We start from the raw sequence: 10,124 nt of genomic DNA, 5'->3' as shown, positions 1-10,124 counted from the left end.
CATTATGTTAGCTTACTGGTTAAGATACTATTCTAGATTCATCATTGTATTCTCTTCTTCATCTTCAACATGTAAACACTGTGTGTTCTTAGTTTCCATTAATGAAGATATAGATAAGCTTCATATTTTCAGTTTATAATTGTGTCAGCTAGAAACTGAATTATCAGTTTATTAAAAAAAATAATCAAGAATGAATAGGAAATGCGGAAATGGGTGGGGTAAGTTTGCAAAACTGGGTCTATAAATGAGATTGTATGGGCTATTTTATTTACGACGTTACTATATCATCCTGTAATGCCTTAACTAACGCGTTAAGTATCCCGTAAGCTAACGTTTTTTTATTTACAAAAGTCCTATATCTTTCTGGATTTAAGCTAAAACATGAGCTCTATTTTTTTACAATAAACATGTTATACGTGAATGAATTGTATCAAAATATAATTGTCGGAGCAATAAGTTCCTTCATTCAAGAAAGTTTATAATCCAATCATCGTATACGTAGAAAATTAGGAAGCCCAATAACGATTAGTAACTTTTGCAAGTATCCCAAACATCCAAACGGTAGAGTTGGTTATACTCAATAGCGTAAGTTACTAATATGTGTTATGCAAATGTTTGACAACAGCTCAAAAGTTGTAAACATGTGATATGTGTTGCTTAGTTCATGATAAAGTTCAAGAAGATAAGAGCTTAATGGAGTTATGTGTTTTGGAAGTCTAATAGATAGATATAAAGATAGCCAGAGCTGCTCCTCTGGCAAAACAGTTAACATCAACACAAGTACATAAATATGATCTAAGTTCTAGAAAAGACAGGTGCTAGGATGTCTGGAGAAAAATTTAAGATTCTAGTCTCGAAGCTAGCAAGATGAACAGAACTACAAAACTATGACTGAAGTTCTAGAAAAGATGGGTACTAGGATGTCAGCAGCAGTTTCTGGATCTTAGTCTGGAGGTAGCTAGTTCTTCTCGTTCCTTGTGAAATCAATGCAAGTCTGACAATCGCAATCTGGGAAACGGCAGTTCTCACATCCGAAACACACACAGGAAGTACAACCTTTGCATGTTTGGGAGCGGGAACAGCCATGGTACACCCTTCGAGTAGATCGTTCTTGCTCATCACTGCATTGCACTCTGGATCGAGAAGAAAGAGGATTAATAATATTATGTTAACATGTTGAAACACAAGCAACAAAATGTCAAAAACAAACAATAAAAACTTGTTCATGTTAATACACCTAAGCACAATAAGCAGTTAGAAAAACTATCAAAAAAGAGATGAAATTATAAATCTGGTAGTAAATATTGATGAAATTATGATGCACACTTTGTTATATGCAAATAAACAGACCTTGCACCAGGAGTGTCCGAACATTTCCAGTTCACATTCCTTGCAGCATCATGATAATCCCGACACTCCTCTTTGTTGCGCAGACGGAACCTACGTTGCTTTTCACATACAGTACAACGAACAAATTCATCATGATGACCAACTTTCCCAGTTCGAGATCTGTATGCTCTTTTTGCTCGATTGTAGTACTTCAGAAGCTCAGTCCTTACCAGCGGAACCTTCTTTCCATTAGCTGAAACCCACACGTTTCTCGTCCACTTTCTGGTTGTTTCTCTTCCAGAATGTTTCTCAAATTCAGCTGGGCTTAGTTTGTCTGTTAATGATAGATACCAAATAGTTAAAGAATACATATAGTTATCAAACAATATTGGAAATACTATTCAGAAGAAAATGTGTAATTTTTTTTTTATATATTTGTTAGACTAGTAGACATAATAATTAATCAGAATTCAGAGTCATTAATCATAATACTAACAGAATACAGATACATATTAGAGGCACATTTTTTATCCCTGATAGTCATGATATCAAATAAAGAATTTTGAACCTACTAGGCATGCTGGCTACTTAATTGGAGATAACAGTCTAACAATGTAAGTATTGAGAAAATGTATTTTTTTGTCAAACACTTTTGTATTTGAATTTCAAATCAATAAATTTTTTTGTAGAATTCCAATACTCAATTAATTAGATATGATGTGTACAATATGCATAAAGCAAATCAGAGCTAATTTTAGAACCTTTTAGAAACATCAATAAGTTTCCAGATCAGATGTGTACTTTTGAAACCATATTTACAGATGTTTTAATCATTTAAAATATAAATGTGAATTAATGCAAATGTGTTACCTCTAACCATAAGAAACACAAACAAAATGGTATAAAAATAACATACTCTGCCACAATTTAAATGAGGAATGAGACTAGTACTGAGGAATGGTGACATCTTATGTAGACTACATTGTTTTCTTGGTCTTTCTATGCCTTGGTCTTTCTATGTTTGAAGAACCTATTCACCTAAACAAATATATGTATGCATATACAAGTTTATCTACAACTCAAAAGACATGAAAAAATATTGTCTCGGACAATGAAAGGAAGGAAAAAATTGTACAAAAACAATCATAACAGAAGAATAATGAAATTCACATAAAATAGAGGCATGCAAAGGTTTAATTGCTGAAAGACTATCATTCTATATAATAAAGACAATTTTAATCCATATAACAAAAAAATTATAACCTTCATCACAGCCGGGAGTGCAGTCACATTTGATTTCAAGATTGCCGTTAAGGTAAACCCTAAGAGTCCCGACCGCATCACCATAAATTTTGCTAGTGCACCCACAAGTGACCTCGATATAATCGCGGCCGCCTATTATTTTGAATCCGATTATGTCTTTCACCTCTTCGTCGCTAAACATTGACTCTTTCTCCGTCGTGCCGTCGCTAATCATTAACTCTCTTGTCGCCACCGCCGCCGCTGTGCCGTTAATCTCCATTCTCTCCGTCGAAAACTCTGTTTAGGGCAACAAATCAATTACCACCCATAAAAGTTATTTAGCAATTAAACAAAAATCTCAATTAGGACCACATAATAAATGAGTACAATAGCAAATTAAAAATTAATGAGTGCGACAAGACTTATATGTAGTAGTAGATATAGAATAATGAATTGCATATATGTTATTATATGTAGAAAAAGATTGGGAATGAACCTTGAAAAGTTGAACGCTGATAGAGGAATTCTCGACGAGGAGCCTTTGGTGGCAAGACGAAATGTTTAAAAGGAAGAGAGATGGAGAGAGGAGGGTTTTATATAGCGAAAGAGGGGGAGTTTTGGTTTTGCTTTTGATTTTGGCGATAAATATGAGTTGGCTTGGGAAGCGTTAAGCGTTACAAAATTAGTAAAACTCCAAACTTTCTTAGTACGATTTTTCTAAAAGGAGTTTGGAAAACTCCAAACTTTCTTACTACGGTTTTTTTAAAAGGATTTTTAGGTGGAGAAAAATGAGATCATAGGGGTGATGTTCTTCATTATTTTGGCTTTATTGCATGACCCGGAAAGAGTTGAGGATCCAAGTGTATATCTATCATAATAGTAGTGACATACATATATATATTGTCACATATATAATAGGGGTATACAGGGTAATTGGGATTTGTAAATGTGAAAAAAAAGGAAAATAACATAAATGACATAAGGGCGGGGGAGGTTTATTGAAAAAACCATTCTTTCACAGCTAATTTACTATATATAGGGTACTTTGATACAGGTTATAAGTAACCATTCACTGCTAGGTTAGCACTAAAGAAAAAGTGTTGTTCTGTCTTCTTACTAAGATGTTGTGGGACATACACTTGAACAAAGCACCATCAAACAAGAGAGCCGGTGAGACCGTGAGAGTAGTGCTGCAGAAATGATCATCCCTTCCCTTTCTCGGACCAAACTATATACAAGGAACTTTTATGTGCTTCAAATGTGCATGTACATATGATACTGCAGCCATCAAAACACACACACACATGCACCGTATAGATTGGTTGATCTTGCAGATTTTGTTTTTATTCTGTATACATGTAGAAGATGTTTAGATTTATATGATAAATTAAGGTTATTAGTATTATCAATATATAACTCGCGGATGCAACAAGGACAAAGAACCAGCTCCATCTCCTCCATTTTTATAGTTCTAGAGTAGTAGAGAGGACTACATGTCTACACATAAAAATACATTCTTCTACAAATAAGAACAGACTAAATCACAGAAGAAGAAATTTCAGAAGTATGTGAGGCTACCGTGACTCTACCTTGATACTTGATAAACACTAAAGTCTGGACAGCCCAGCCATGTGGAATTATCGTTCTTTCCAAACTGCATAAGCTCAGTCCTGCCATTGTCTAGCTAGCTAGTGGTGTGGTAGGTCTTCCGCTGCAGGGCGAGTGTTAGTATATAATAAGGGTCCTTACAATTTCTTCCTAAGATAGTATAGAAAAACTACTTTTCAAATCTTAATCGAACCCACATGTACAAAATCTTGCGCTTCAAACGCCGGTGGAGTAGAAACCATCCTAGCTACGAAGTACCAATAGCAACAACAAAACACACACACACACACTGCACACACACACTGCACACACACATGTAAATAACTATGAATATGGTACTCCGTACTCCTCTATGGACATAGAAAAACAAGTACAGGTATATCATTAGGGGTGGACCTAGATGACCCCCTGAAGCCTGAACTTCAAATTTTGGTCTTTTAATTGTTTCATATTATAATTTCCTAAATCGATCAACAATTTAGGAATGCAGGGCTGCACCAACAATTTAGGAATGCACGGCTTAAAGTACCAACAATATGCCCATCTGGTTGAGATTAGTACTTCAGGAACTTACCACCTGTGATATCCCTCTAGATGATTAGTTGAAGTGCACATAACTAGTGTGGTTAACAAATAAAAATTGTGATCCGTGTACAGACTAATTAGTACTCCCTCTGTCCCCCTAGGTTGTATACATCGGGGACGGGCTCGGCACGCATTTTACGGCTCTTTTAAAATATAGTTTCGTAAAAAAAATTCTCAAAAATAAATTATAAAACCTTAAAATGCGTGTCAAGTATCGAAAAAAACTGTATACACTATACAATTGGACAGGACAGAGAGAATATATATTGGCACATTATATATCTAGAAACTATCTAACCACATTCTAATGTACAAACTAATTAGTAAAATCACCTGGATCTAATACTACAGTGGGACTGCATAATCCTCTTACTAGCTAATTTATATTAGTTCTAGAGAAAAAATAAAATAAAGTTATAGTTAATTTTCACTAATCTTTAGTTCTTGCGCCGTACCTTTGGCTATATGTTCTCATCCTCAATCAAGACTCCATCCTAACTAGCTTGCAAGCTAGGAATGCCTGTTTTTTTCTTGCGCCATTTCATGATGGTCTTGAGGAGATAAATGGAGCTTCTTCATGACCATGAGTCACCTAAACAAAGATTGATCTTTGGAAGAATATAATATATATCTACATATTTTTTTTTATATTTAAATATTCAGGGCTCAAGAACCTTCAACTTAAATTTCTTTATCGATTCCCCTAAAATTTAAAAGAGATGGCTAAAACATTGGAAGATTTTTGAGAGAAAAGAGATGCCATCCAGACAAATATTGTGTACATCATATTTACAAAATATATATATATAATTCTTGCTGTATGCATCCTAATCGAACTATAAAATATTATCATATTTATAATAAAACAGGTTTTTGATTTTATACAAGACAAGTATATTCGAATTAGACAAAGTTTTATATTCAAAACAGAAATTGTCTGTTTTTCTACTATCATAATTTTTTGATCAGTATTGTTTTTACGGAATAACGCTCAAATTAATTTTTATCTAAATTGTAATATTATTTCATATCAAAATTCATAAAAAATTTAAAGTTCGCCATGAAACGCGGCTTTATATACTAGTTAATTTATAACAAAAAAGCTTAAATAACCTGTATTGAAAATAATCTGGAAAATTATGGTAACCCGTACAATAGCATGTTAATTGGACCTATTTATAATTTCAAGGCACTTAAAACAACTTTCAAGTTTTAATGTTTGTTTGTATATACCTAGTTTCTTGTCTTTCAACTTGTCAAGGAGTTCTTACTCGGTTGATGTGATAATTTGATGTAATATACTACTCACTCGTTTCTTTCTAAATGCAGGTTGTGGGAAATGTGGTAAATTCAGGTTTTGAATTTTCATATCATGTTTCATACTTTCATAGTTTCATTACAGGGACTAAACATTAAACAACATAAAGTCATAATCTCCACACCAGTGATCACATCTATGCTGAGATGAGATTGCTCTCAATGAATTTGACTCATCATTCATCAATAAGCAGGACTTGCCAGTTTCTCTGCAGACAACAAAACAGAGTCTCAAATTTTCAGTCAACAAGCTCCAAACTTCAGTGAGTGCACTCCATTTCTTAAATTTGGAAGATCATGGAATTGGTCCTCCTTTCGGTTAACAGAATCTGAGACACATTCTTGAGGAAAGAGCAGATTCAAATTTTCGGATGAATATTGAGGATCTTTAAATTTCATGGAATAGCCAAGTTCAAATTTATATTCTGGCAACTAAATAAGAGCAAGGATGATAATTCTGTTACATGGGAAGATAAATTAATAACTTTGTCCGTAAAGACTGTTTTGTTTCCACTATCTGTTAATGATAACCCGATTTCAAATATTTTTCAATAATTTGTTCCTGCGAAAAATCAGTAAAATATCCCTTACCGACTGTCATGCCCTCTTCCCCTGCAAGCGCTTCTACTTCATGCTGAACTTGATTACCACCAACTTTAGTTGGCTCCAACAAGTTACAAGCCACCTCTATTACACTGTCATGAACAAGTGCCATAGACTGCACTGAAGGAAGTCCACCTCCTCTTCCACTTACTCTCTTAGCAATTCTACGAACAGCTGCAATATCACTGGAGTGGACTGGGATGTTGTAGTTATCGACCCATCTAGTAGCTCCAATTACAACAACCCCTTTTGCTTCAACTGCTTGAGTTGGACCTTCATCTGGCATCAGCGGCAGAACTTCTGACTGCAGGCCACCTACCCACAGGTTCCCACGAACATTAGGCTTGAAATACCCCAGATCCCTCCTAATTGAAGCAAGTGATTTTCCCTCTCCATGAGCTGCTCCATATAAGAAAGTGGGGACTGTAGGCTATGTTCAACATCATCAGCAATATATATATATATAGGTGAAGTAAAATATAAAGAGGTATTTTATGCAGGAAAAATCAATTTTCACCAATTAGAATACTGGATAAATTATTTTTAAATCATTCTCCTTCCCTTCTACCAGATAAAGTTTGGGAGCTGGTAAGAAGTATAAAAACTGACCTAGAAAGTAAAGTGATATTATTCCAAGCTAACACTTAACATGCTATGGCAGTCTAAGCATTCCATACAGTTACGGAAACATCAATTTTATACAAGAAAATAAAAGAAAGAAGAAAACCCAATGTTATAACACAGAAACCAGAGGCAATACTTGGTTTTAGTTCTAACTAAATTTTAACAGATTTTTCATTTCCCTGTGACATCAGAGTACATACAATTCTTCTGAGATTTTAATATTCAATTATTTATACTTCGTATTGTAAGTGGCAAAACCTGAAGACTTACTCTTAGAGAAGATCTTGAGATTACCAGATTAAGTGCATGCATTTAACTGCACACTGTCTTCCAGGAAATAAAATTACAGAGCAAATATCTTGAAATACCAAGAGGCACGCACAGAACAAGAAAGCATACATTTGATTCAATTAAGTAATGACTGATATATATATTTTGTGAAAACATATATAAAACTACTACTTCCTCAAAGTTTCAAATTTTGACATACTATAATGCAAGAATGTGTCCGGAACCGGATATTTTTCTTCTAGACCAAAAGCAATTTAAACGAATCTGATGAAATAAAAGTGAGTAATTCAACAGAAACAATCTTAAAATTAGCTTTTCAGAGATTTATCTATTCTTACGAGCGGGAAGCAACTAATGTTTGGGAGCAAGCAAGGAGCATAGATGGACACATACTATGGACTGCTGTAAGGAGGTCAGAAATAACTTGGGAGGTTAATGTGGTGGAGGTAGCTTCCGATGGATTACATGTTGCGAAAAGATTTGGTAGTAATCGAGTACGGATTGAAGGAAATGCTCTAAATGTTTCCAGGAATATAGACAATAAAAATGATGGTCATTAATCATTATCCATTATGGCTGGTGTATGATGATGTCTTCAGTATAGTAAAGGAGTTTGATGTATTCGTCATTTCATATGAAAAACGAGAAGGGAATAGAGTAGCTCATCCCGTGTCAACGTGGGATATGCTCGATAGTACAGAACTTGTATGCATGAATGTGTTTCCCCAGGATGTTTTGTCTCTGTAGACCTTAGTTTGAAAGAAAATGGTAATGATCTTTGACTTGGAATAAAAAGAAAAAAAAATACGAGCAGGAAGCAATGTGAAGCACAAGAGTATCTAAGATCATTATTTTTCATGTTAACAGCAACAACATCCATGGTACTTTAGAGTTTTAAATATTCAGTAAATCTGTTAGGAATTTGTTAATCAGATCATAGTATAACTTTAAACTTACAAGTTGCCACATTTTATATTCTATACACTACTAATTTCGTAATTACTAAATAGATATCTTTGGAAGTACATAGATCAGAAGCAACCAGTAATAACTTCTTAGTTCAAAAAGTGATAAAACAAACCTTGAAGGCTAGAGCCAACCTCAGCGGCCACAGATTTTGCAGTTCCAGCTATTTGATCAAGAGTAGCAGAAGCCAACGGGTGAAAACATATATGATCCACCACACCAAGCCGAGGATGACTCCCCTGGTGCAGGCCAAGGTCAATAGCCTCCAAAGCCGCTTTCACCATTGCAAAAACAGCATTCTTTAAATGACATGAATCGGACAATGGCACTGGAGCCAACTTTGAAACAAGTGTATAACCAACCCTGTTATAAGTATCATCCTCAAACTTATTAATAATAACAGCTTCAGGAAATTTTTCAACAGCTTTCTCAATCAAGGCCAATGCAGCCTTGTTTCGACTTTCGGAAATGTAAACCTTAGAACAACCTAGCATCATCTTTAGCATTTTACTCCTTCCTACTCACAAACTGAGCCAACACAAATACATAATGTCACAATTACATACAACAAAAAATAATTAAAAACTAATAAAAATCACTAAAAATCAAACAGTTCATATAGGCAATCAAGAATGGAAATTTATCATGCCCCTAGTGATGAATTACAAAAACAAAACATGGGTGAGCTATAACTTTAATTAATATATAGAATCGCAGAAAAACTAGTGAAAAAAAGATAATTTTTTTGACAATCAAGAAAATCAAGAAATATTAGTAAATAAATTGAGAAAAAAATAAAATTACCCCAATTGAGACAATTAGGCGATGAGAATGTAGCCCAGATGCATTGTTGCTGTGTCTATATTTCCAATCAATTATACGTATATTTATCAGTGTTACAGTATTTTTTAGAAAAAATTGAGAAATTGGGAAAGTGGAGTTTAATTGTAAACATAGAACAGAGATAAGAAGCTAGGAGAAGAGCATGCAGTGATGAGTGGCCCCGGGTAAAATGACGTTGAAGTCACTCTAATTAGAAATTTGTAATTATGTCATCGAACTGAAAAGAAATTCAATCAAGTCACATAATAAAGAAATATGTTCATTTTAATGATAAACATGTTAAATTTTTTTACGATCTTTAAGCGTCGTTGATTTTGGATGGAAATTTGTTAATTTTGGATCAAATTTTTGGCATGCCAGCATGGTTATAGAAATCGGACTAAATCAATTGAGCTGCCGATTTGTTATTTATCGAAATATTAATTCAGATTAAATTGGATATATTTTAATATTATTTTCGAGTTATATGTCAAATACACATGTTATATGAGATACTGTCATTCGTAATAACCTTATTAAACGGAAATGAGCTTTATTGTAATATGGTTCATGCATGTTATGGTCGTATTAGTGTTAAAGTATGTTATACTTTTAAGTTGTAAGGTAAAAAAATTGTACTACTTTCTGTGCTCCATTTTTAAATAAAAAAAATATGAATTTTACGCTCCCGTTATCTCTCCTCTCTTTTCTTTTCCGACCTTTTCATCCCCCTGCAT

General features: G+C 34.0%; 2 protein-coding genes across 8 annotated transcripts; both read right to left on the bottom strand.

Moving 5' to 3' along the window:
• Nucleotides 1–730: 730 nt before the first annotated feature.
• On the bottom strand, nucleotides 731–5,487 carry LOC141711535 (protein ULTRAPETALA 1-like). Of its 5 annotated transcripts, none has more exons than XM_074514050.1 (5): nucleotides 5,220–5,487; nucleotides 4,161–4,756; nucleotides 2,593–2,868; nucleotides 1,351–1,663; nucleotides 731–1,133 (listed from the first exon to the last, which is right to left on the bottom strand). In XM_074514050.1, the coding sequence occupies exons 2-5, from the start codon at nucleotides 4,246–4,248 to the stop codon at nucleotides 959–961; spliced, it is 852 nt and encodes a 283-aa protein (XP_074370151.1). In that variant the 5' UTR covers nucleotides 4,249–4,756; nucleotides 5,220–5,487; the 3' UTR covers nucleotides 731–958. The 5 variants fall into 5 exon arrangements, with proteins under 5 accessions (XP_074370151.1, XP_074370150.1, XP_074370153.1 ...); XM_074514049.1 differs by having other exon boundaries at nucleotides 4,161–4,282; XM_074514052.1 differs by lacking the exon at nucleotides 5,220–5,487 and adding an exon at nucleotides 3,689–3,919 and having other exon boundaries at nucleotides 4,161–5,140.
• A 607-nt stretch (nucleotides 5,488–6,094) lies between these two features.
• LOC141711534 (formiminotransferase cyclodeaminase-like protein) lies at nucleotides 6,095–9,577 on the bottom strand. 3 transcript variants are annotated; one of them, XM_074514048.1, is made up of 4 exons: nucleotides 9,370–9,576; nucleotides 8,681–9,093; nucleotides 6,673–7,107; nucleotides 6,095–6,290 (listed from the first exon to the last, which is right to left on the bottom strand). In XM_074514048.1, exons 2-4 carry the CDS (start codon nucleotides 9,069–9,071, stop codon nucleotides 6,265–6,267), a joined length of 852 nt encoding a protein of 283 aa, XP_074370149.1. In that variant the 5' UTR covers nucleotides 9,072–9,093; nucleotides 9,370–9,576; the 3' UTR covers nucleotides 6,095–6,264. The 3 variants fall into 3 exon arrangements, with proteins under 3 accessions (XP_074370149.1, XP_074370146.1, XP_074370148.1); XM_074514045.1 differs by having other exon boundaries at nucleotides 6,287–6,422; nucleotides 9,370–9,577; XM_074514047.1 differs by lacking the exon at nucleotides 6,095–6,290 and having other exon boundaries at nucleotides 6,482–7,107; nucleotides 9,370–9,575.
• Nucleotides 9,578–10,124: the final 547 nt, after the last annotated feature.

Source organism: Apium graveolens, chromosome 3 (assembly GCF_009905375.1).
Source record: "Apium graveolens cultivar Ventura chromosome 3, ASM990537v1, whole genome shotgun sequence".
NCBI lineage: Eukaryota > Viridiplantae > Streptophyta > Magnoliopsida > Apiales > Apiaceae > Apium > Apium graveolens.
The sequence above is the reverse complement of the archived record's forward strand: the minus strand, read 5'-3'. Positions and strand labels throughout refer to the sequence as shown.

Coding starts and splice junctions, on each gene's coding strand:
- LOC141711535 (XM_074514050.1), bottom strand. CDS start 4,248: ATGGCAGGACTGAGCTTATGCAGTTTGGAAAGAACGATAATTCCACAT. Junction 1,664..2,592: donor CACTCCCGGCTGTGATGAAG/GTTATAATTTTT, acceptor TATCATTAACAG/ACAAACTAAGCCCAGCTGAA. Junction 1,134..1,350: donor TCGGACACTCCTGGTGCAAG/GTCTGTTTATTT, acceptor TTCTCGATCCAG/AGTGCAATGCAGTGATGAGC.
- LOC141711534 (XM_074514045.1), bottom strand. CDS start 9,071: ATGCTAAAGATGATGCTAGGTTGTTCTAAGGTTTACATTTCCGAAAGT. Junction 7,108..8,680: donor GGTTGGCTCTAGCCTTCAAG/GTTTGTTTTATC, acceptor CATAGCCTACAG/TCCCCACTTTCTTATATGGA. Junction 6,423..6,672: donor GGAAGAGGGCATGACAGTCG/GTAAGGGATATT, acceptor TCTTTCCTCAAG/AATGTGTCTCAGATTCTGTT.